Below are 27,284 nucleotides of genomic sequence, written 5' to 3'. Positions count from 1 at the left end.
TACAAGCTCAGGCACTGTTACTCTGTTTCTCCTTATTTTCAAGATGTAATTGTTCCATTTCATAGACATTATAGACTCCGGACCATGAGAGCCGACTCGGAACCGGAGGCTGCTGTTGACCCTCACATTTCCGCCAGTAAGACCATCAATAGTTATGGAAATGTCTAAGAGTATGTCTACGATGGTGTAAGGCCCACTGGTGGTTCAAGACCCATAACTGCGATGAGGCCCCGAAGTGGCGCGGTGTTAAAAAACACTGTCTTTGGAGTGACTGATAATACAAGCCTTGACTGATACATAGGAGTACGTGATACGGGCCGTTCTCTATTCGGGCGTCGGAGCTAGAGCGGCATGGCTGGAGAACGTTACACAACAGACATCTATCAGATGTAATGAACCAGGTAGAAACTTGATATAAACGCTGTCTCACTGATATTGTCCGTATATTGCTGTCGAGAACTGCTGAGCCGCAAGGGTGTTATGCCCTCGGAATCCCACCTTAAGGGGCTGTGACAATACAGAATGCCAAGTATTACGATAAAAAAATCAATAGAATTAAGCATTACGAAATGTGCCGGAAGCTTTGATAACAAAGCATCTGACAAGAACAATAGTTGTATTAGAAGTTGTCCGCATCGCCTACGAACACAGATCTGTGGCATTGAGAAAAGCGGAGTTTCGAGGATAGCTGATGACTGGCTATACTGCGGCTCTTTGCAAGTCTTGCTCATAAGTCTATTGATCGTAGCTTGAGAGCCAGAAGCTATCTCAAGTTGCCTCTGTGAGACAGAGGGTTTTGTACGGATTGGGTCGGAATCGTAATAACAGGCTCATCTAAAGATGTAGATACAGCAATTCAGGGAGCACAGCATCAACTTGCCAGAGAACAGTACAAGTTGTCAGCCAATTCTCAAGCATCTGTAGTCATGAAATGAACCAGCGTCTGTCACGCGGCTTCAGAGCACTCTTTACTATAATCACCCGACTGACCCGCCGGCCCAGGTCCAGATCTAACAGCGCAGTCCTGTGGCTAAGCAACTTAAACATGACTTTTACTAGCTTTACTGTCCTGTACTGTACGTAGTTATGATGCGCGTAACGGCAGTTCTGCTAGTGATCTGGGTTGTTCGGGCGTTCCTGATAGCTTTACTGATATGTTTATTAATGCTTTTATAAAGGTGCATCGGCAGGGTTAAATGTTCTTGGAGTTCAAGGAAGGGAGTAATAAGCCCACGATATCTACTGATGGCAATAAGATGGCGTTGTATGTGAGGTCTATATATATGAATTGATATGTCCTTCTAATCGCTCAAGGTTATTTCTTACAATACCTACAGACCTGGATAGACTGTTCTGGGCATTTAGCACTATTGGATTGCTGCATTAACTAGCGACTACTAGCTTCTAAGATCAGTAGAGAGAACTAGAGAACTACAGTACTAAGAAGCCAGTAGTCGTTAGTTTAATGCAGCAATCCAATAGCGCCAAACACCCTGGAGGAACCGTTTTGCCGGCCAGCTAATCCCTTGTCAGAGAACCTTGATTGTGGAAGCACAGTACTGCTTGGTGCCTTCGGCAGGGACAATACGTACCCGTGATTGGATCGTTACTTAGCGTCGTCTATTTTCGATAGTGGCGTTACAATATTGGCTTGAACCCAGCTGAAGCTCAATCCAGTTTAGTTTAATGCCAACCTGGTACGATTAGCACTGGTCTGGGCCTGTTACCTGGGGAGCGGGATGCACGGACAACTCATGTTTGGTTTGCACCAAGCAGCGTCCCTATATAGAGGTATACTCCAAGACGGACTGAGAGATTTTTATTCATCATGCTCTGTAGGCCCTTTACCATTTTCCATTTTAGTACAGAGTCCCCAGTCATCTGTCATGGATACACCGCAAGCAGCAAAAACGCAAATACCGTCACGTGACCGAAGTGGTCCCAAGATTGAGCATCGCGATGCCGTTGGCACATCATCTTCGTCCCAGCAGGCCGCTAGCAAAGGCTCAACCGCAGCCAAAGGCACAGGAAGTTCTTCGTCCCTCCCCATCCCAGTGCTCGACTCTGCTGCCTTTGCAACTGGCAAAGGCGGGGGAGCATTACGATCCATCGATAGCAATTTTTCCGTAAACCCAAACACCGGCACCTTGTCCTTCAGCGTGCCCTTGCCTGTGTCAAAATCACGTGGTGGTTTCCAGCCATCACTTTCTCTCGAGTATGATTCGGGCCGTGGAAATGGTGCCTTTGGCATTGGTTGGCGACTTGGCGGTATTTCAAGCATTGCTCGCAAGATGTCTCGTCGTATTCCGACATATGGTCAAGATGACGATGGAGAAGACCTGGACACATTCACGCTCACTGGCGCTGATGATTTAGTCCCTCTTAGCGACGAGACTGTCGATGGCTTCGTCGTGAGGCAGTACGCACCCCGTGTACGTGGCGATACAGAAATGCGTATTGAGCGCTGGATGCAAGGCAGCCATGTTATCTTCTGGAGGACAATTTCGTCTGAAAATGTGACAAATATTTATGGGCGTGACGATTCCTCTCGTGAGATGGAGAATCCACATCGAGTGTTTGCATGGTTGCTCTGTGAAAGCTATGATGCGTATGGCAACGCTATATCTTACACATATAAGAAAGGTGATGATGAAGGTATCGAAGCTTTGCCTGCGGACAGAAAGGCAACTGAAACGATGAGAGATTCTAAGGCACTCACACGCGCGCGATATCTCAAGAGTATCCGATACGGAAACCATACACCCAGTCGAGATCTCGACAGATGGAAGATTATCCCTGCCACCGCTAACAAGACCTGTGGATGGTGTTTTAGTATTGTACTCGATTACGGAGAACATGACCTTCAGTGCCCTACAACGTTGGAATCTTCTCTTCCCTGGTCTGTCCGACAGGATCCTTTCTCGACAGGATCCCGGGGGTTTGAGGTACGCAGCCTCCGACTCTGCCAGCGAGTTCTCATGTTTCATCATTTCTCTGAGCCGGGAGAACTCGGGCGTGAAAATTGTCTGGTCGCCTCGATGGAGATCAATTATCAAGAAAGTCCTGCCGGGTCTGTCATTGAACAGATCACCTCCAATGGCCATGTATTCGACGCGGCTCGGGGCGTGTATGCCGCGCAGAGCATGGCGCCTCTCAAACTACGCTATAGCGGCTTGCCTGACCTCAAAAGTTTGCCAATTACTACCATCTGCCCGACCGCATTGCAAAATTTGCCCATTTCCCGGCCTGACGCCGTCACTCGCTGGGTAGACCTGGATGGCGAAGGCTCCCCGGGCTTGCTTGTGCAGCTAGATGGAGCATGGTACTTCCAGCGCAATGAAAGTCCCTTGATAGCCTGTAGTGATGATGATAGCAGCTCTATCACTAGTTCCGGGGTGGACACAGAATCAGACGCTAGCAGCATCAGCGACTCTGAGACGGATAAGATGCACCTTTTACCCAAGGACGGCTTTGGTCCTGTCCATGAATTGAGAGCCATTCCGGGCCTGAAAGACTTTACTCGCAGCACCATCGAAGATATTGATGGAAACGGACATCAGGACGTGGTTGTTGTGGATGAACAAGGTCGCGCATCTGGGTTCTACGAGCGAATAGCTAGTGACGACGGAGATGACGGCTGGACTCCATTGCAATTATTTCCGCAAGTCGTCAACATGGACGTTCAAACAGCCGAGGCAAAAACCCATTCGATGAGACTTGATATGACTGGCAATGGACGACCAGACATACTGCTCGAGGTAGCTGGTGGAGGTAGCGGTCTAACATGGCATGAGGCACTTGGCAAAAGAGGCATGGATGCTCTAAGGGAATGCCAGATAGCCAACGATGCTCCATCACCCACAACCCCGTCACTGAATCTCACAGGAGATGATCGCACGGCAATTTATCTAGTGGACATGTCTGGCGACGGTCTTCAGGATATCGTGCGTATCACCAATAACCTGATAAGCTATTGGCCCAATTTGGGATACGGAAGCTTCGGCCATGAAATATCTATGAGACTGCCATGTCCTATAAGCGAGGATGACGCAAGCTTCAACTTTCTACGACTGCACCTGCTAGACGTCGATGGTAGCGGTACTACAGATATCATATACCTTCCACCAGAAGGAGGAGCCAACGTCTTTTTCAATCACAGTGGCAATGCCTTCAGTGCGCCATTATCTCTACCCCAGTTCCCAAGCATCAGCCGACTCACCTCAGTGTTTGCCCTGGACTTGCTGGGAAAAGGTACCAGCTGTCTCTGCTGGGTTGGTCCGCGGGCTGGCAGCGGTACTGATGAAGTTGTCATCAACTACCTCGACCTTGCAGCTGGAGGGAAACCTCATCTTCTGTGCCATCTCGACGATGGAAAGGGCTCTGAGACGCGAATTAATTATCGTCCATCCACGGCCTTCTACCTGAGCGATAAAGCCGGAGGCCAGCCCTGGAGAACCCGTCTGCCGTTTCCTGTACACGTTGTGCGCAAGGCAGTCAGACAAGACCATGTGTCACAGACCAAGCTGACAACAACCTACGCCTATCGCGATGGCTTTTTTGATCCACATGATAGAGAGTTTCGTGGCTTTGGAACGGTGCACATTTGGGAGCAAGAGCAAATGCGACTCGCACCATCTGTGTCATCCTCGTCCACAACGTATAAGCTGCCTGTTAGACATATAAAGACTTGGTTCCACACGGGTGCTACGGAGTCATCTTGGCTCCCAACAGGTACTTTCGAACCTCATCGTATGCAGACTGTTTTACCAGACAACGCTGGCTCATCTGCTGCTGCTCATGTAAGACGGGAGGCATTCCGAGCCCTCAAGGGATTGCAGATGCGTTCTGAAGTGTATCAGAAAGGGAGTTCGAGCTCCAGTAACACACCTATCTCGATTTCCGAGACGGCATTCGACATCCAGCTTCTCCAGATGCCTGTTGACAGTCATATGAATGAAAGGGCCAAGTTTAAGCACGAAAAACCTGGGATCTCCCGCGTGCTTCCGCGCGAGCAGCTGATGGAGATCCGTGAGCGGCAGAAAGGAGAAAATGCTCGTTTGCAGCACGAAATGATACTTGAACGAAACGAGTACGGCTCTGTCCGGCGAAAGCTGACCGTGTCGTATGGTTGTACACCGGGATCTCAAGTATCCTTTGCATCCATAGTTGAGGCTTTGAAGAATGGGAAACAGGATGCAGCGTCTGCTCTCGAGAAGACTCTGCAGCGTCAACAGACTTCACACGCGACCATGTCCGTCACAGCATTCACCGACTGCGTGCGTACCAGAGATGACTTTTATACGCCTCGGGTAGCTTCCACTGTTGAGACACAATATGAAGGATTTCAAAGAAACGATGCCATCTTGAACATAGCAAAACTCCGGAGGGAACCAGACATAGCAGCGGCTTTGGGTGTGGCTGGGGTTCCAGGAAAAGAGTCAAGAGTCTATTACCGCTCGGCAGACTTGGAAGGTCCGTTGCCACTTGGCCAAATCGAACGAGATCGAGTGCCAATTGTGATTGATCAAACACTGGAACGGGGCTTTGAGGCAAATGACAAGCTGGCGTTACATAAATCAATCACCCCTGGGATATCGGAAACTGAGTTGACAAACATCTTGACCGAGGCTGGTTTTGTTCAACTACCCAAAGACGATCGATGGTGGAAGCCTTCGAGCCGACAGTCTTTTTCTGCGCCCTGCCATGCTGCCGGCTCCGAGCTTGTGAGTGCCCGCAAAAGTTTCTTCACACCCACCATGGAAGCCGATGTTTTCCAGAACACCACCATTGTGAAGATGGACAGCTACATGTTGCTCCCCGAGGTCTATACCAACGCTGCGGGTCACCAGACTGAAGCAGAAAATGACTACCGCACCTTAACAGCCCGTGTCATGACGGATTGTAACATGAACCGCACTGCAGCTGAAGGAGATGCCCTTGGTAACACGCACGCTGTATCACGCATGGGCAAAGAAGAAGAGAAATTGGGCGATGACCATGTCGTGGAGAACCTAGTTTCACAAGGGCTCATAGACGACTTCCTCATTAATCCGGCCGAGGACAAGGCAATTGCTATATTGGGTGGCCGCGGGTCTTTGTCACTGTACTCGCATCGACTCAATGGAGACACTCCACCTTATCGGATCGATATCACTCGCGATACTCACGCCCATCCAGATGGAGACGATGAAAGGCCTTTGAAGCGCAACTTCCCAGTCAAAGTAACTTTCTTCGACCCACAAGGCCGGACGGTCCAAGAGTCGCACCTTGCGTCATGGGACAAACAGCGTTGGGACATTACTGGCTGTACTTCGTTTGATGCTAAGGGCCACGCGATACAAGCACACCATGCTTTCACCAGCTCGACTCCGGCCTTTGTGCCAGTTTCGAAGAGAAACAGCCCTGCTACGGTGCAGTTTGTAGATGCTACCGGTCGCCAGGTTGGGCAGCTCGACCCGGGCCATACATGGAGCAAAGTGCACTTCACGCCTTGGGCACAATGGGTGTTTGACAAAGGTGCTACTTTGGGCATTGAAGATCCAGCGGCGGACCCGGATGTTGGAGTCTACATGTCTGCGCTTGGAAGAGGTGCATACTCCCCTTCATGGCTTGAGATGCATCGAAGTGCAGGTGGGATTCTACAAGCTACTGGACAGAAGGCCATGGACGCCTACGCCAATCATGTGATGGTGCTCCTGTATGATGGTCGTGGCAATGGGCTGTCTAAGATTCAAGGTGTGCGTCAAGATAAGACAACACAACCAATTGCCGTTCACTATGAATATGACGCTTTGGGCCATCTTGCGCGTGAAGTAGATGCTCTTGGCCGTACGGTGCAGACTACCCAGTACAACCGCCTTGGACAACAAATAATCAAGAAGAGCATGGACAAGTGCGAGGAGATATCTCTAAGTGACATTAATGGCCAACCAGTCTACCTTTGGGACCTGGGTCCGGGCTCACGACGTCGAATGGTCTATAACAATCTGCGCCAGCAAACAGAGACCTGGGTTCGCGCGAGCTCACACGAACGCGAAGTTCTTTGGACTCGAACGGTGTATAACAGCACCAACACAAGTGAGTCCAGGTCCATCAACATGCTGGGGCAAGTCATGAGGATCGAAGACCAGGCCGGAACACGCAAGTTTGACAAGTATGACTTCAAAGGCACAGCCATTGCGGAAACTCGGGTGTTTTCTGAGGAATACAAGACTGGACTAGACTGGTCGGCTGTCCCTGGTCCAAAGATGCAAAACCACATGACCTACCACTCTAGCCTTCGACTCGATGCAGCCGACAGGCCAATCTTCGAAGAAAATGCTCATGGCCGCCAAACAAGACGGTGCTACGACGTTCGCGGTAATGTCGTTCACCTGCAATCTAAAGCACATCAGCAAGACAGTTGGACTGTACATCTCCAAGATTCAACCTTCACCGCAGATCTACTACCCGTGAATGTCACTCGCGGTAATGGCACCAAGACCCAGCATGAGTACGACCAATACACCAGACTTCTAACCAACAAAAGAACCAGGCGCTCTGATAGCAGCCTGGTTGAAGACATTACCCATATATACGACTGTATGGGCCGCACTTCGCGAACTTTGGACGCAGCACAAGAGACAGTCTTCTACCGCAACCAGCGAATAGAACCTGTTAACGAGTACTGGTACGATTTCCATGATCGCCTGGTCAAGGCTACAGGAAGAGAGATGGTTTCACTGGGACAGAAACAGCAACAAGGTCCCTTTTTCAGACAGCACATAAACGGCGATGCCAAACAATTGACATGCTATACGGAGACGTACAGATACGATGACGCCGGCAACATACTCGAGCACCGGCACGATATATCAGATACGACCATGCCAAACTGGACTCGGATTCACCGATACAATCAAGCCAGTCGTATTGAGCCTGACAAGATGAGCAATCGACTGACATCGGTGTCAATATCTGGCGTGGAAAGCAAACAATTTGAGTACAATGCCAATGGTGCCACGGTATCACTGCCAGGGTTCTCCTACGTTGGATGGGACCCTATGGATTCTCTCCATTGCGTATCAACTCAGATTGTCAATCCAGGAGATGAAACAGCGATTCCCGAAACAACGTTCTTCGTCTACGACAAGGACGGTACACGTGTCAGAAAAGTCACAGAATCATCGCGATCATGTTGCAAGATGAAGGAGACATTGTATCTCGGCCCTGCAGCTGAACACTCCCTGACCTATTCTGGTGATGGTGTGACTCCAGACTCGGAGGTGACTACGTGCCACCTGTTTCCCGCGACATCCAACCCTGGTACCACCGCGGTGGTAACTATAGAGCACTATGTTAAAGCAGCTAATCCTAAGCTCGGAAACAAGACTCTACAACGCTACAACCTCAGCAACAATCTCGAAGTGGACGAGGACGGACACACCATCTCCTATGAAGAGTATACGCCGTTTGGGACTCCAACATATGTAATCCGCCAGTCTGGTATTGACGCTCCCAGTGCATTTCGCTTTGCTGCATACCGACGAGATCGAGAGACTGGTGGGATGTACTACTGTAATGCAAGATATTATGTGCCGTGGCTCGGTCGTTGGATGTCGCCCGATCCACTAGGTACCGTTGATGGCCCTAACATATACGCATACTGCGGCAACAATCCTGTCAACTGGGCGGATCCAAAGGGCACCCTTAAGTGGAACATGCAAGATGTTAAGAACGCTGTTGTCCCAGCTCTCAAATCCGCCGCACTTACTATCCCCAGCGCTATAGTTAGCATAGGTACAGCAGCAGTGGCCAACACGGTCCTCACAGACAGGGTCAGTTCAACCCAGTCTACTCTCACCAATTTTGCATGGTCAGCTGCAGCTTACGGCTTGCAAACCGTCGCTGCATCTTTGCCGGTCATGGTCAATGCCTTCGCGGGGTCTGTGCTGGCAGAGAGGGATAAGCGAGAGGCCGCAATGAAGGCAGAGGCCAATGATAAAAGGATTGAATCACTCGAAAAACAGAATGAAAAGTTGAAAGCGCAGGTTGAATGGCTAAAGAGGAAAGGAGAAAACCTGGAAAGGACTCTTGCGGCAATAAGTACGGCGGTGGGGATTGTGCCACAAGAATTTGAAGACGAACCATATCCCGAGGACAGTGAAGACGAACTTGAAGCCGAATTGGAGGGGCTAAATGAGGGCAGACTTGAGGATGAAGAGAGTATTCCGGAATTATTCATAAATCAGGTGCCGAGCGCACAGAATCTTGAAGAAAACAACCGAGCGTCTGAAGTGAGAAGGACAGGAGCAGACGTAAACCAGTCATCTGTTGTCAATCGGAGGGTCAACGCATCTACAAACAGAGCCATACACACAGAGCCTTAGATTCAATCGAATTGATAGGTAAAGTAAACCGATTGAGAAACAATATCTTGCTGTGTGATAATACGTGAGTCCCTATGATTGACTCGGGGCTTTTCGCCGTCTTTAACAATAACTTTATTCTATTCAACGGCCAAGTTTGACATGTTATAGAGTATAATGCTGGCAGCTGCAACGAACTTCGGGATACCTTCAGGTTTAACGGGCGTAGCAGCTTTGGTCGAGATTCAGCTGACCGAGCGGCTATACATACCTCCAGGTGCACTGAAAATCCCCCGAACCAAGATAAAGATACAACTACCAGAGACTAGGAGTCGTCCAACTAAGTAAGGTAACAAAAGGAGAGGCAGGAGGTTTCGTTTCACCTAAAGAGGCTCCTCTATCTATCCCTACTCTACTAGAAATGTGCACGATTCCAGCCTTGAGAGATCCCCGCATGATAATGGTTTCTTGTCTCTCTCTTCCACCTTCCGTCCGCAACGGTTCTGGCAAGTTTAGCTGACCATGGCCCCTCTCAAGGTTTCTTAGTCTCATGGATGACACCAGTAGTATCAACCATCACCTAAAGATGCTGCACCGTCTTTCACGTCACCTTTACCGTGGACAAACTGCAAATAGATATCCGCTTTAGAAATAGCTACAAAAGTCCCGTAGCAGAAATGAAATGAAATAGCCCGGTTTTGTGCTTCTCGTATCATCCATGAGATGCACAGAGCGGTGTCGTACATACACAATATGACCATCTTAGATTTCTGTGAAGATGCTGACTTGCGCCACCAGTATAGGATCAGTTAGTCGCATACATCACAGGAACAATCAGTGCAGCGTTTGCAAAGTTGCACAGGAGCCTAGCTCACGAGTGGTCGGGGGATACCCGCGCATAAACGGCTCAGAGCTGCACGGACAGCACAGAGCTGCATAAACGGCTCGAAGCTGCACAGACGGCACAGACCTGCACGGACGGCACAGAGCTGCCCTATCGGGACGCAAACGCATCGACGCTAAATGCATCGACGCTAAATGCAGCGCTACCATTAGCCCCTCTCGGGGAACCTTTGATTCAATCGAGAATAGAAAGATCTTCTCCACTAGCTAGGTAGTCTCTACGTCGGATCGGGCCGCTGTATCCTGAGCTAACGTCATAGCATGTCATTCTTTCAAGAATTAAGTAACGTGGTGCTGGTTTGTGTCATTTGATTGATCTCAGATGTCGCGCCCTTTGACAACCAACAGATGTGACTGGAACGCCAAAACAATAAGACAACTTATGTCGCTGCCAAGTTGGCACGCCCCCACCGATCGGCAAGGTTAACTCGCATAATATGCTGTGACTCATAGATTATCTCGCAGTAATACTTGTATGTCTCTACGTCATTTTGCCAATGGTCAGATTATCGAAGGTCTTATTATCACACTTGGTGATATACGAGTGCCTATTCGTACTGGCTCCCCATGATTTGCTTGCGCCTGATCTCCAGCAGAATCACTTATCAAGGCCTTGGGCGAAATATAAGCTCAAGGTTTCGATATCTTCCTATACTTTGGCTCGATGTGGTTGGATATCTTAGGTTATCCGGTAAATGGGGAAATCAGGTTTGTGTGTTACAGTAATTACCTTGTATAGAACGTAATCTATTAATTAAAGAAGTCATTTACTTTTAAAATTAATAATGTCATTATTGACAGCCTTTTATGCTAATATACTGTTATTTCATAAACCTGTATACTTAACTTAGAATGATAATGAAAAATAAGATATATAAACATAGGTTTGATAGTGTCTCAAGTCATGGAATCAACTGGAATAGGCTCCAAAGCACTCTGAAAATGTCTCAAGCTGAGATTCTTGCCATGGGTAATGCGAGCCCCCCCTATAGTGTGTCGCCTTTCCTTGAGCTCCTTGATCGCCGAAACGGTATAGTCCAGGTGCTGATCTGTCAATGCATTGCGTGGCACCGCGAATCGCACAAGATTGGGTGTTGCATTTTCCCTGCTGTCGTGGTGCTCGGACCTGTCCCACTCCAAAGCGAATGGGCCAAGTTCAAACGATCGTATACCATATGTGCTAAGTAGCTCTAAAGTGAAACCCACTCCTGGAAAATCTTTGTAGTGCCGTGTGCAATCTTGGAAGAAAGCATCCATGTCCAGAAAGATAGCGGAACCTCCTGGTGGCAGGATGACAGGCAGATCAGCTTCACTGAGCTTTTCGGCAAACCTCTTTACCTGGTCCAAGCGAGACATCAGGTAGTTCTCATTGGTCCCCTCATAAAGCCCCACGGTAGCGGCCATCAGATCGCGGCCGCTCATACCACCATAGCTATCGTTGCCATATCGAGTGATCTGCTCTTCTCTAATTTTGACGCCCATGTCTGGGTATTTCGTAGTAAGCATACCTCCATCGCGAAGACAGAGTACTCCCCCTATATTTGCTAGACCGTCCTTCTTCAACGATATAGTGAATCCATCGGCATAAGAGAACATTTCCCGTACGATCTCGTTGATAGAAGTCTGGCTATAATTCTTCTCAAAGAGCTTGATAAACATGGCGTTCTCAGCGAAGCGACAGGCATCGAGAATAAGAGGTACACCGTATGTCTGAGACAAACGTGATACCTCTTTAATGTTTTCCATTGAAACAGGCTGCCCCGCAGCCGTATTGTTGGTCACCGTCAGAACGATAAGCGCAACATTGCCTCGTTGCTTCTGGGTCGACAAAAATTGCTCAGCGGCTGAAGTATTCATGTTGCCCTTGAAAGAATTCTCAGACCGCCATTCTGGCACATGTCTTGCTTCCATACACCCCTCCTGTGAAAATGGGTGGAGGCTAAAACCTGCTGCCTTGGCATTGGCTGACGTGGTGTCGAAGAAGCCATTGCTAATGATGGCCAGTGGATGGGCAGTACCACGATCAAAACCAGCCGCAGTAGCGTGGAACAACAGACTCTCTGCACATCGACCTTGGGGCACAATAAAAGTATTGGGCCTGGTCAATTGTGCGCTACCGCCATTGACGAAGCCCCCTTCCTGGTATTTCAGAAATCGCTCCAAATAGGTATCAACATTGAAATCCAGGAGATATTCGCGATAGGTATTGAGCCTATTGTCTCCCCTCTCAAAGATGTCGCGTAGGGCTTCCAGAAAGTAATAATACCCATCGTTACGACCATAGCTCTCATCGCCTTGCATAATGGCAGACCACTGACCGCTAGTCATGGCGGCAGTACCTGAATCCGAGAGGAAGTCTGCTACAACGAGCGCAGCGGGAAAAGAAAAGACGTTGTACTGGACCATCTTCAATACACGCTCACGAACCTCTTTCGATGCGATGTGCGTGTGGCGCAGAGCGCCCGCAGTGAAGGATGGTATCGAAGTTATCTGAGACATTGCGAAGAGGACAAGGCAGTGACTTGAGTAAAGTATGTTGGTTCTGGAAAGTTGTTGGCACAGTAGCTTCAGAGCAAAAAGATGTAATCTTGAATCCAGAGGGACAGTCATTCGGAGTCATGTGTATACTTTATAGTTTCTCATGATGCACCCATTTTCAGGCAAGACATTATCGTCGTTTTAGGCCGGCCAGGATTACAAGGTTACGCCTGTGGATGAAATAAAGTCAAAGGCGACTAGTATGTGATGTTCATATGATACCATGCTACATCCTCTGTACATCTTTTGGTGATCGAGATTTAGAACATGAGACAAACTGGAACCCGTGTCCAGGGAAATCGTCACCATAATGTAATGACGTTTATACAATTGCCCAGGGTCGGCATCCTTGCGGGAGTGTATGACCACTATCGCACCTTTAGGCACACACCTTATGGTTTTAATCCTTGGAAAGACCGCAGACCTCAACGCTACGAGTCCTCAGAGGATTTCTGTAATCCCGCTTATAGCCACATGCATCAGTCACGTAGAAACCCCCACAGAGTTTCCTGCACGATGATGGATCGAGCAGTACTCTGTATGATCAAAAAATAGGCATTGTATAGAAGTGATGGCTGCATTGAGTAGAGTCACGGCTCGGGTATAGAGTAACGGCCATCACATGTAGTGACGTGAGGCTTATCAGGGCGCGGCCAAGTGTCATGGTGCTTACTGAATGTGGAGAGATTGGACGCAGCCATGCTTCCCCCATTTACGATCGCTGATTTCAAGACCGCTCTCTGCTATACCATAGGAATATTCGCATGTCATTTTTACTCCACATACTGACCTCAGATATACCGTGGCTCCATCTGTGGGGAACTGGCTCCCTAATTCAGGCGTCAAGATAAGAGTGTTATTGAGTTAATAGACCCCACAGCTGATGCTCATATCATGCGCCTCACACGTTCAGGCGTCAGGCAAACCACTAGCACTATAAGTATCACCATAGTTCAAATTCTGCATTGGAAACTATTATTAAAAAAGCATTTTGATCCGAATACTCGCTACAATTAGAACTATCTATTCTCTTGCCCACTCGCTATCAGCTTTAGTACTCTACAACCCTTTAGTCAGAAGTGAAATTACAACCTCCATTATGCCAATCAATGAGACACCACTGCTAGTGAGCGGCGTACGATATCCGATGCTTCTTGGGACTCTCTTCCTAGCAAGCCTTATCGGGGCCCTCGGTAAGTTCGCATTATAGTCTTTGAGGTAAAGGACTGATATTGACAATGCTCGATGTTTCCAGACAGCACTATAGCCACAACATTAACAGGTACAATTACAGTCGAAATGGAATCGTCCTCTGTCATTTCATGGCTAGGCGCTAGTTACCTCATTGCAACCGCTTTGATCCAGCCCTTGTGTGGCCAGCTCTCAGACATATATACACGACGAAGTTGTTTCCTTGTTGGAAGTCTGGCTTTCCTCCTCGGGAACGTCGCCTGTACCATCGCACCGTCACTAGTAGTTCTGGTAGCCGGTCGAGCCCTATCCGGAGTTGGTGGCGGAATCTTGACCATTATGCCAACCATCATTCTAACCGATATCACTCCGCAGAGAGAAAGAGGCCTTTGGCAGGGTATCAACAACATTGTCTTTGGTCTTGGCCATGGGATGGGCGGCACTTTTGGTGGACTCATGGCACACTACTGGTCATGGAGAACAGCCTTCCTGTCGCTAACTTTCCCTACGGTTGTGTTAGCCATCGGAACGACAGTTATACCAGAACCCGCTAAGAGCAGTCATGCTGACGGGGAGCTGCCATTCAGCAACAATGAACGGCTTCCTTTATTACCAAGAGACGGGGGCGACCGAGAGCATGTTGACATTGTTGGTGCAATGCTCCTTTGTATTGGATTAGGCCTGCTGTTGATTTCCATCAATCAACTGAACCTCGATGACACAGTTCCAGGCCTGATGAGGAGCGTATTTTGCCTCGTTGTCTCCTCGATGAGTTTGGTTTTATTTGTGTTTCACAGCCTCTTCATTACTCAGCGGCCAATATTACCACTTGGACTCCTTGGCCAGTTTTCTAGTATCGGAAGCCTTTGCCTTATCACTTTTCTTTCACAGTTTGGGTTTACCTTTGCCGAGTTCTACTTACCCCTACTGTTTTCCCTTCAAGAACACGTGAAAATGGAACTTGTTGGTTGGTGCTTAGTTCCTTTGAGCGGAGGTGCTGCAATGGGTTCATTAATCGCGGGAGGCCTCTTATCCAGATTCAGATTGACATCTGTACATGTATTGCTTGGTTTTTCAGTCATTGCATGTGTAGGGCCAATGGGAATACCCTACGTGGCTGACAAAGGACTCACCAGGACACCACAATTAGTCCTCATATTTGTGTGGGGGGTTGGTTTTGGAGGTCTCGCTACTGTTTGCCTTATTAGGCTACTTGAGAATGTTCAGCCAAGCACCCAAGCACCAGCAACTTCGCTGCTGTACGCTTCTCGATCCCTTGGAGGGGCATTCAGTCTCCCAACGGCAAATATCGCATTCATCACCATTCTACGCTGCCGCTTTGAGACTCTTCTTAGACAACTGGCCGAGTCAGAGAATCGGCATGACTTGCTGAAGCATACTAAGAGACTTGTGAAGGCATTGGTTAGCCAAAATGGAACAACTTGGGAGATACCAAACTCATGGCGCCCGTATTTCTATACCTGCGAGCTAGAATTACTCAAACTCCTCTTTATGATTCCAGTAGTGTCTGGGTTGGCTTCCTTGTTAATATTAATTCTGGTTTTGTATAAGACAGGATGATTACCTTGTTATATAATAAAGCTTATATAAGATTAGCAGAATTTATATAAATATTAAAACTATTAACAATCTTACTTATAGTAAATTTAAAGGTAGTCTTATATTATTCTAAAATATAATATACTTAATTAAGTATATAAAGTCTTAGCTTTAATGTAATAATATAAAAGCTAGCTATAATAGGGACTTAAACATTTTGTTATTGAATAAAGAAAGAAGTTCGGCAACAAATGAATCCAGCACAGCAGGCTTAAGGCTCGGTCTCATAACTACTCGTAAGACCTCTATGTCCTCTCCATCGATGGGAAGTTTAGAACCTATCACTAATGTTAAAAGTCATAACCAACAGAAAGACCGACTATCAACTTACATGGAACACTGTAGCCCTTATTAAAGAGTTCATCACTAATCCACTTCTCAGTAACATCCGGGCGCTTGTCTTGTACTACAGAGTTTACACGGAAGACAACTACCGGTAACGTGTTTGCCAAGGCCCTGTGAGATTCACTGATGCACGTGAATATTCCCGTTTCTTCCAAAGTCTTGCCTAGAGCACTGGATCGCTTTAACAGATCTTGAATGACGTTTTCGTACCCTTGACGACCTAGATGAGAGAATTGATAATATTGGATTAATAAGTTGGTTGAAGATTGAGAGTAACGAAGTGTTGGGAGCTCATGGTGTCCTGAAAGGTAGGATGATTCGTGGAGCAGATCCGAGGGCAGGAATCCCCGATTGCGCCATATAATCCAGCCCAAAGCTGCAGCTGTAAGGCCGAACTTATGTCCGGACACGTTGATAGAAGCGACACGAGGTAAAGCAAAGTCCCTTGAATATTAGTTAGTTTAGTACAAAGTGATAACTCGCTTAGTATTAAGTGTTGTTATCATTGCTGGACTTGCTTACCATGGACTAGAGTTCCCACCGTTAAATGGCGCAACAAAGCCACCACTAGCTGCATCAACATGAATGGGAATACTACGACCATGTGACTGTTCATAGTTGTCTAGAACAATACTAGCGTTCTCAATTGGGTCAAAATGTCCTGTATATGTATTACCCAATACCAAGACAACTCCAACTAAATGTGTGTCAACGAGTCGAAGGTTATTGAACTATCTTGTCAACTTACTGGTAGAACTATCCAACAGTCCCTGCATCTTGGACGGGTCGAAGCTGTAATTGCTTTCTGGCCCTACCAACACTGTACGAATCTCGATGTCGTTTGCTCTAGCCGCGTTTGTCACAGCGACATGGGCATGACTTCCTGTGATTATATTGAGGGCTGGGCCATGCGGGGAGGCAATACCTCCGTTTTCTGCCTGCCATTTTCGTTTCATAGCCAGGATACCGAGGAAAATAGCCTCAGAACTACCTGACACCGCAGAACCAATTGGCTTCTCATTGCAAGGTGATCCCCATAGTGCTCCGAGTATTGCAACGCACCGGTCGTGTATCCTGTGTATAATTAGAGCTTTAATCATCTGTTGACTTTCTATCTTTACTTACTTTCGAACACCAGCATACTCGTTTTGGCAAGCGAGGTTTCTCTGATAATTCTCCAAAAGAAGACTCTCCCCGATATCGTTTAGACCAGTAGATACAAAACTGTATACGTGAGAGCCTTAGAGATGAAAGGGAGGAGATACATGGGCTTGATCAAGCTCACCTTCCAAGATTCCGTTCGGGTTTGATATCATGCTCAAGCAAACGATCAATGCCCGACTTGACGGTCAACGCTGGCAGCCCCTTGCCAAGAGTATCTGCTGGAAGGTCGTCCAAGAGTAGTTCAGGACTCTGATAACTTTTTGAGTCCATTGTAAGTGTCAGGTAACAGCTGTTTGTGGCTTCCCAGAACAGGGAGAACATAAGATCGATGTCGAAATTTTATAACATTTCCCTCTATCTATTTCTAACGTGTAAGAAGAATCTCAGATCTTCCAGATCATCCAGTTCATCCAAGTTCCTGCTTCTGATCAATTTGCTGAACCCAAAATCTGAACCTTGCCGAAATTCCTTGTTTCTTGACTGAGAGACGTAGTTGGAGCTGCGGTTGGAGCTGCTACGTCATGAATCATTTCTGGTCAGTTCGTAGCAATTAACTCGATTTGGAAATTGTTGCGTGACAAAAGTCTGAGACACGGCACATCTGAGACACGGCACATTTGAGACAATCATGTACACCCTCAAATCGTATTTTGAGGCCAGCATGCGGCGTAGAGTGTGGACAAGGTATCTTATCTGGCTCAACGTGATAGAGAATCTGTTAGTAGACGCCTTTCTTTAATCTAGCGACGCTCATCAACTAACAAAGGCCAGTAGAAACGTCATATGCTACCGGAGGCGGCATGTGACGCCTCTGCAGGCGAAGCAAAAGGCATCGTCTTGTCGCGTACATAGTCTTTCGCAATAACATTGCCCAATTATGATATCGGTCAATACACCACTATTCCTATTTCTATGACGTTATTGAAACCATTGATCTTTTACGTGACGGCATCAGACTTGGCAAGAGATTCTCATTATTGAGGCCAACCTTCTTTGTCAAATTTCCAAGTTTTTGTTTCACGATGATGAGGCAATTTAGTTCGGAATCTAGTGACTCCGGATGAATCAAAAAAGGCGTACTTGAGGCACTACGTAATTATACAGTAAAAAGCGAGTGCGAGGTGGTGATCGAAATCACGATTCAGTTTTGTGATCGTGCTTTTGGTTTTGTCGAGGCATCCAACTGGTGTTGATCAACAGTAATGTATAAGGAGAGGCTATTTTCCCCCGAAGCTATGTAGGAAACAAAATAACAGACCAAGGTTTCATTTCCACTACATTCACTTCGAAAACTGAAGTTTATAAGTTATCATAACTTTCGCCGGTTCCCACAATGCATTTCGCTAAACCTGATATGACAAATTCAACTGGATCCAAGGACGAGGTACCTTGTTCTTGTTCTGCTGATGGACCTCATTCATCAGACAACCATTGTGTTATGAGCTTCCACCATCGTGTAGCCTGTATCACAATGGAGAACCTCAATCAGTTCTGCAAGACACATGATACCACTCCTCAGTCTGTTTACTTCACTACCTGGTCTATTGTACTTTATCATATGACAGGACAAAGTGATGTTTCTATCGATGTTGAAAGTCACACTGCGTCGGCTCTCGCGGAACGACCTGGATGTGAAACATATAACATGATCCTCAAGATTGCTACGACACCGCTTGAGCTGATGTCCGAGTACAAATTCCCCGACAATTTATTATCTGTTGAGACAGGAACCAAGCGGTCTAGTGACTCAAGCATCAAGGACAGGCACATGTTCAGAATGATCCAAGATGCGGGAGTGTTCCGAAATGAAGACGATAAATTTGCTTTTTCTAGCCATGTAAGCTTACAACCGTCCAAGTATGACAGGCCTCAAGCTGATCATTGACTAACTATAGGATTATGTTTCCTACGTTCATTTGTTGACCGAGCCAGATACTGCCACTCTCAAGATTTTCTGGAGAAGCGGCCTGCAAGATCTGGAAGAAATAACCAACATCTTCGAGCATACATATAACTTTATCTTGTCCCAGCCAGACGCTGCGCTCCAGTCTATGAGTAGGCCTACTCTCGTCCAACTAGAACTACTTCCTCCTGGGCCTGGAGAAGACCCAAGCTCGAACATCCCGGACCTGCTTCGGCTCACAAGCTCAACGTTTCCATCTAAAACAGCCATCAGTGCATGGGACGGCGATTTAACGTACCAGGAGCTTCAGAATACTTCTGACCGATGGGCCAAAGCTTTGTTATCACATGGCTTGACTGTAGGTGATAGGGTTATTCACGCGTTTCAACAGTCTCAATACGCGATTGTTGCATGGCTGGCCATCCTCAAAGCTGGTTGTACGTGCGTGCCGATAGATGTACCAACGCCAACTGAGAGACTCAAGACCATCATCGACTCTACAACGTGCAAAGCAGCGATCTGCGACACGGACGGGTCTTCACATCTTGGCTCCACATCACTGTCTCTACTTACCCCATCCAACTTGGATGGGAGTGATAAGAAAGACGATATTGATATCGGAGAAGTCACTACTTCTAGTACTGCCGTCATCATTTTTACCTCGGGATCTACCGGTCAACCAAAGGGTTTTATTCAAACACATGGGGCCATTGCCAGTAGCATGGTGAAGGTTTCGAAGGTCTTAGGACTAGATGAAGAAAGCAGGTTCCTACAGTTCGCTCCGCATTGTTTTGATGCGAGCATCTGCGAAATATTCAGCACGCTTGTGGCCGGTGGCTGCTTGTGCATTCCAGCCCCTGACAAGAAGCTAACCGACATCGCCAAAAACATCAATACGATGGAGGTCACCCATGCTGTCTTGACACCTACAGTAGCAAAGATGTTATCAACTGATCAAGTGCCGAGCCTCCAGAGTCTGAGTGTGGGTGGGGAGCCATGTTCTTCAAAGCTCCGCGAGACTTGGTCGCCTCATTTACAGTTCAACGTCTTGTATGGCTCCACTGAGGGTGGTGTGTGGGATACCATCAAGTGTGTCAAACCTGATGACGACTTCAGCGTTCCCAGCATCGGATTCCCCATCGGGGGCCGCGTTTGGATAGTGCATCCAGACGACTGGACTATTCTTTCCCCCATAGGAGTTCCAGGGGAGATATGTATCCAAGGGCCAGATATTGCTACAGGCTACCTTGAGGACAAGCAGAAGACTCGACTGGCCTTCAAGTCAAACCCCCCCTGGCTAACCAGGGAAGAAGGTCCTTTGTCACCTTGCTACAATATCTTTCTAACCGGTGACCGTGGACTGGTCCTGAAGGATGGCAGTCTACGTATCTTTGGTCGTATAGATCGCCAGCTCAAGATTAACGGCCAGCGAATCGAACCTGGAGAGATTGAGGAAACCTTGAGACGATTCTTGCCCGATCATCTGAATGCATTTGTTGACACTTTCAAACCTCGAGGAGACAAACCAAGACTGGTTGTCTTTATCTCCCACGAAGAGAGCTCTGAACCTTCCCTGATGCAAGAAAGCGACCTTGACCCGGCGACTCACAATGCCATTCGTTCGTCTCGAGAGGTTCTACCTGACACTATGGTGCCTTCAGTGGCTATTCCCATCGCAGCCTTCCCAATGACTCAAACGAACAAGATCGACCGTCAAGCAATCAGAAAGCTTGGCACGGCCTTTTTCGATTCCCAGAATACGTCATCCTCCCCGAGCGATGCCATAGGAGAGACAAAATCTGAGAACAATGACAAAACAAAGGTCAAAAGTGTCATTGGACAGTTTTTACAGGAGCAGGGAAATGGCTGTACAAAAGGCTTGGAAGATCCTCAAGTTGCTTTGAAGGACCTAGGTATCGATTCTATGGACGCGATGTCACTGGCCTCGACTTTGAAAGAGGAAGCACAGATCGATGTATCTGCATCCAAGCTCATGGACCCAAATATTTGTGTTGGGGAGCTTGCCGACATGCCCGACGACCACGGTAAGGACGGACGGAGTCTGTTGAACAGCGAGATCGAGAAATGGACAAAGGAACTTAGTAAGATTGGCAGTTCTCGAGGCCATTGTGTGTTTTTGACTGGCCCAAACGGATTCCTCGGCCGAGAAATTCTACGCAAAGTCCTTCAATGCCCTCTAAAACCAACAGTTACTTGTCTGATGCGAGGGAAGGACTATCACCACGCTCATCAAAGATTTTTCGAAGGTTGTCGTGAGCTTTCTTGGTGGAGCAACTCACTTGAAGAGCGTGTGCATGTTTGGCTAGGTGATCTGACCCAGCCTCAAGCCGGCCTCGATGAGCGCCAATGGAATACCATCTTTGGCCTGAACGGTCAGCCCCGACAATTCGACGTCATCATCCACAATGGGGCAATTGTCAACTGGCTAGAGCCTTACGAATCCCTTCAAAAGACCAATGTTTTTAGTACACACGAGTTTCTCGCTGGTTTCCTACAATCGCAGGACCCTCCCCAGACCATCTATGTGTCTGGTGGCTATTTATCTAGCGTTGATGAAACGCACGAAGAGTTGGTGGAGAAGATCGGACAACTGCCGGCCTATGACCAGACAAAATTTGTGTCTGAAGTCATGGTTAGGCATGCACAGTCGATGAATGATTTGGGGGGAAGCCGCCTGTGGACATTTAAACCTGGATTTATCGTTGGCTCAACCGAAAATGGAAATGCTCAGCCAGGCGACACACTTTGGCGCGTGGTCAAGGCATGTGTCCAAGCTGGATCTTATAGCCAAGATGACGCCCGCAATTGGATCACTGCTGCTGGAGTTGATACTGTCGCATCTACGCTCGTGGACCGGATTCTGTCACCGGTATTTGGCTCATGTGCCAAGCAAGCCCAGAAGGTGCTTGATGGAGTATATCTCCAAGAAATCTGGGACATGCTGGAAACGATGGATATGCACCTTAGGCCTCTAGAACATGAGGCATGGTTTGAGGTCATTCAGAAGGACCTACAAGAACGGGGCAAGTCACATCCCTTATTTCCATTAAACGAATGGTTCAGAGAATCCGGAGGCTTTCTGGGAATCGAGTCGCCAGCAAGTGATTTTGTCAGTGAAGAGAACTGTCGCAAGTCGCGGGAGGCTGTAGTGGGGAGTTTGGAATTCTTGGTGTCTTCAGGGTTCCTTAGTAGGAAGCCAAGTTCGCCTATTACTTAGACACCTATTGATAAGTGGATTTCAGGGCAATGTAACTAGTATCTTCTTTTTTTAATTAGTTTTACAGGACCAGATCTTTATTATTATAATAAAAGAATATAAGTATCTCTAGTTTAAACTACTATTTTTTTATTAACTTTACTTTATCTATTTTTAGATATAAAAATAATTAGTTATATACTTAAATATATATATTTAATTAATAAAGCTAGTTACTATTAACTTTAAGTTAATTTAACTTTTATTAATTAATTTATATAAATAGAGTTAACTTTATTTCTTTAAACTTTTAAACTTAATTATTACTTTACTTTTATTTTAAAACTTTATATATAAATATAATACTCTTTTACTATTATAATTTTAAATTATAACTAGCTTGTTATATTAATAATAAAATCTATTTTATAATAATAACTTATTTAGCTATATTATAAAGCTATTTTTTATATATATTTAAGTTTACTTAAGTATTAATTAGCTATATTTACTTTTAATTTATATTTCTTATATTACTTTATATTACCTTATAACTTAATTTAATTTATTATTAACTTATTAAGCTAGCTTTAGTTTATTAATATTTATAGTTTTTTTTTAATATTAAAATCTTTATTTTATAATTAACTTTTTTATTTTTTTTTCTTTTTTATTTTTTTTCCTTTTTTATTTCCTTTTTTTACTTTATAATAGCCTTTAATTCTTATAATATAATATTTATATCTTTATTAAATTATTATTAATATTACTATTTATTACTTTAATATTAATTATTATTTTATAAAGTAAATATAATTAGTTAAGTAAATTCTATTTAATTAACTATAGCTTTATTTACTTATTAAAAGGCTCTTTTAACTTTTAAATAAAACTCTTTTTTATATATATTACGACCTAACACAGTCTGACGCACGTAAGACTGCATACCCACTTTTTCCTCTAATTAAACATTACTTACCTTATAGAAGTCAAATGCATACCATTTAACTTATATAACTAACTATAAATAAAGTTAAACTAACCTCATTTAACTCTTAATAAATATAATTAAACTAACCCTATTTAATCTATATATTATATAAATATATATATATATTTATTTAGCATTAAATAAAACTAGCTTACTAGCTATTAACAAAACTTCTTTATATTAATTAAGCTTAATATATATTAAATCTACTATTAAGAGATATAACATTTTAATAAGCTTAGTATTATGCCTTATATAATCTGCTAATAATAAACCTAAATATAGCTTAGTTTAATATAATTAGACCTAACTATTATATATTAATAGCTCTTATTTAGACTATACTATATAATACTAAGTAATATAAATATAATAGCTACTAATATTAACCCTACCTAGTAATATACTATACTTAATAATAATATACCTTTTATTTTATAAGATATAAATATAGATAATAACTCTAATAGTAGTATTAACTCTAATATTAAATAATTATATTAGTAAATAACTAATATAAATATTAAAATAAATAATCTTTAATAAGCACTTACTAAGGTAACCTAGTTATAGGCCTAGTAGGCCACTAACTAGTAAAATGCTATTTAAGAAATATATTAACTTACTACTATTACTATTAGTAATAAAAAAGCAGGTAAAATCCTTAAACCTAATATACTTAAACCTTTTAATAGAAACCTAGTAAAACTATTTACATTCCTTACTTAGTACTAAGCTTTTATAAGTTACTTTTTAAATTAATTTAATAAAGATAGTAATAGAGTTATATATATATTAAGATAACTTAAAGGAAATATAGCTTAGTAGTTTTAGCCTATACTAGAAGATATAACTACTAAACTAGAGTATAAACTACTACTTTAAATATTTTAAATCTATAAAAGCTACTTAGCTTTTAAGGAAGCCCTGTAATAAGCCTTTAAATTAATTAATAAAAAGAGCTAAATAAAATAGAAAATTAAGATACTTAGGTAAACTAAATCTATATCTAAATATAGAACTAAGTTCCTTTAACTTACTACTAAACTAGGATAGGACTAAAAACTACTTATATTATTATTCTTTAATAAACTTAAAGAATCTATTTAAGTAAAACTTTATAAAAAAGAAAGACCTAAAATACTAGTTAATTATATTAAATAAGCTATTTATATTAATAATATATAATTCTAATAGAAAATCTATAATAATTAAAGTAACTAAAGATAATAAGGAAATAAACCTTACTATAATATTAACTAAAAGAGGCAATAAAACTATAATACCTTATATAAGACTGAATTAAGACTTATAACTATTAGGGTAATTAAGAAAGATAAATTTAAGATTACTTACTAGAACTATAGCAAGAAGGGATACTATAATTAGGAATATAAGAACCTTATTAAGACTAACTAGAAATACAGACCTATACCTAAAGGTAAGAAATATATTAATAGTATTAATAAAAAAGAAAAACCTTAAATAGTTACTTATACTATTAATATAACTAGATTAAGATATAATAAATTAGGACTAACTAATAATATATAAGTATATAATCTATTCCTTAGTAAAGAAAAAATACTTAATAAATACTATCCCTAAATAGACCTTAAGGATTAACCTATTTTAAGATACTTAGCCTTAACCTTAAAAATACTTTTTACTAAGAATAAAGAAGGGAAAAGAAATAAATAAAGTAAAAACCTTAAATAAATACCAGTCCCTAAAGTACCTTAAATAAAAAAAAAAGGCAAAACTATCTATATAGCTAGAAAGGGAAAGGAAATTAACCTTAACCTAGATAATAAACCTAGTACTTAAATATATAATCTAAACCTAAAATAGGCACTAAAGAAATCTCTAAAGGAAATAAAAAAAGAAACAAACCCTTATATATTAGTAAATAAAATCCTAGTTAAAACTACTTTATAAAGACTTAACTAATACTATAATAATCTAAACTATATATTAGCTTTAAAAATAGTTTAAGACCTAAAAGCTATAAAAATTAAAAGATAAGTAAACTATACTATCTAGAATATAGATATTAAACTATAATATAATAAATATAGAAATTATATATAGTATAGTAAAGTACTTAAATATACTAAACTTATAAGATAAAGAGCTATTATAAAATAAAATAATAATATCTATATTTAATTATATATAAAGTATAAAGTAAAAGACTTAATTATACTAGAGGAACAGATCTAAATTAAAGCAGACCTTTAAAAGTACCTAGACTATCTAAACTATTAGCAGATATTATAAATATCCTATATATAATATTATTACTAATAATACAGGTAAGATAAAGAAATAAATAACTATTTCTTAATATAAACTAAAGAATATAAAGAATAAAGACCTTACTTAATTATTAATACCCTAGGATACTAACTTACTAAAAAGTATAGAAAAACTTAAGTAATAAAACTTATAGTAAATATTAAAGTAAAAGAATAAGCTTTAAACTATATTTAAAACTCTTATTATATTACTTAATAAAGATTAAAAGTTTATAATAAAAAAGACTATAAAGAAGAAGCCTTAAATAAGGAACTTTATAAAATTATTATAAAAATTAATAAGCTAAAAAAGGCATAAAATAATATATTAAATAATAGTTAAATAAATAAAAAAAGTAAAAGCTTTAATAAAAGAAAATTAGTATAGCTAACTAATAAAGATATTATATTAAATAAATAAATTATATAAATAAAAGCTAAATACTAAAATAAATTAGCTTATTAATATAAATACTTAAATAATATTAACTGCTATAATAGTAAATATAGCTATAACTACCTCTAGATAGGAAAAGAATACTACTATTTATAATAAAGTGTTAAATAAGTAATAAAATAAGAGGAAATAAACTTACTATAAAAGCTCTAAGAATAACTATAAAAAACAATTAATAAACCTGCCTTAAACTAAAAGTCAGAATTAAAAGCAAGTAGCTAAGTATATTTATAAATAGTAAAGCTAATATAAATTATATTTCCCTTAATATAGTAAATAATCTTAGGCTACTATAGAAAGATAAAGAAAAACTATATATAGTAACTAATAGAAAAGGAGGAACCTATAATTATAATAATAAATAAATAACCTAAGAAATTAATTACCTTAAGGTATTTATAAATAGAAGAAATTAAGGAATTAACTTTAATATTATCCCTATTAGTAAATATAACCTAATACTAAGATATCTATAGTTAAAACACTATAACCTATAATTTAACTAAAGAATTAGCTAAGTAACCTATAAAGATTACCCTTTAAATAATAAAAATAATTTAAATAATAATAAAATAAGATCTTAAACTTTAACTAAAGAAAATAGTAAAATCTAAAGTAATAAAATATTACCTATTTTAAAAAAAATATAATATAAGTATTATAAAGGCAGAATAAAATATATTAAATAAATAATAGTAACTCTTAAAAAACAGTTTAAATAGCTAAATTATAATTTTTAAAAAATAAAATAGATTACTAAAAAGGAATTTAATAAATAACTTAAAAATATACTAATCTAATACTATATCTATAAGAAACTATTTTAAGAAGAACTTAATATAAAGTTACTTTAATATATAAACTATAATATTAAAATTATATTAAAAGAAAGAAAGAACCTAAAATTCTTTTTAATTTATAACCTATCTTAAAATAAGCTTAATATACTTAAAAAATAGTTAAATAATATACTATAAAAAGAATATATTAAACTATTTAAATCCTTAGCAAAATACCTAGTTATATTTATATTAAAACTAAATACTAATAAACTTTAACTTATAGTAAATTACTAATAGCTTAATAAGATTATTAATAAAAATAAAATACTATTACTACTTATTACTAAATTTAAAGATTAATTATTTAGTAAAAAATAGTTTATAGCCCTTAATCTTAAATCTATATATAACTTTATTTAAATTAAAAAAAGCAATAAATAGAAAATAGCCTTTAAAATAAAATATAAACTATTTAAGTATTTAGTAATACCTTTTAACTTAACTAATATACTTATAGTATTTTAATATA

At 42.1% G+C, this 27,284-nt stretch overlaps 4 protein-coding genes across 4 annotated transcripts; 2 read left to right on the top strand and 2 right to left on the bottom strand.

The window, feature by feature from the left end:
- Nucleotides 1-1,886: 1,886 nt before the first annotated feature.
- J7337_013856 (uncharacterized protein) lies at nucleotides 1,887-9,368 on the top strand (the record flags this gene model as incomplete). The annotated part of the gene is made up of 1 exon (XM_044831331.1): nucleotides 1,887-9,368. The coding sequence occupies one exon, from the start codon at nucleotides 1,887-1,889 to the stop codon at nucleotides 9,366-9,368; it is 7,482 nt and encodes a 2,493-aa protein (XP_044673717.1).
- Nucleotides 9,369-11,147: 1,779 nt separating this feature from the next.
- J7337_013855 (uncharacterized protein) lies at nucleotides 11,148-12,749 on the bottom strand (the record flags this gene model as incomplete). Its single annotated transcript, XM_044831330.1, has 1 exon — nucleotides 11,148-12,749. One exon carries the CDS (start codon nucleotides 12,747-12,749, stop codon nucleotides 11,148-11,150), a length of 1,602 nt encoding a protein of 533 aa, XP_044673716.1.
- Nucleotides 12,750-17,065: 4,316 nt separating this feature from the next.
- On the bottom strand, nucleotides 17,066-17,378 carry J7337_013854 (uncharacterized protein; the record flags this gene model as incomplete). The annotated part of the gene is made up of 2 exons (XM_044831329.1): nucleotides 17,066-17,168; nucleotides 17,230-17,378. 2 exons carry the CDS (start codon nucleotides 17,376-17,378, stop codon nucleotides 17,066-17,068), a joined length of 252 nt encoding a protein of 83 aa, XP_044673715.1.
- Nucleotides 17,379-18,579: 1,201 nt separating this feature from the next.
- Nucleotides 18,580-22,249, top strand: J7337_013853 (putative NRPS-like protein biosynthetic cluster; the record flags this gene model as incomplete). Its single annotated transcript, XM_044831328.1, has 2 exons — nucleotides 18,580-18,945; nucleotides 19,004-22,249. 2 exons carry the CDS (start codon nucleotides 18,580-18,582, stop codon nucleotides 22,247-22,249), a joined length of 3,612 nt encoding a protein of 1,203 aa, XP_044673714.1.
- Nucleotides 22,250-27,284: the final 5,035 nt, after the last annotated feature.

The sequence above is a fragment of the Fusarium musae genome, chromosome 12, assembly GCF_019915245.1.
Source record: "Fusarium musae strain F31 chromosome 12, whole genome shotgun sequence".
Taxonomy (NCBI): Eukaryota; Fungi; Ascomycota; class Sordariomycetes; order Hypocreales; family Nectriaceae; genus Fusarium; species Fusarium musae.
The sequence above is the reverse complement of the archived record's forward strand: the minus strand, read 5'-3'. Positions and strand labels throughout refer to the sequence as shown.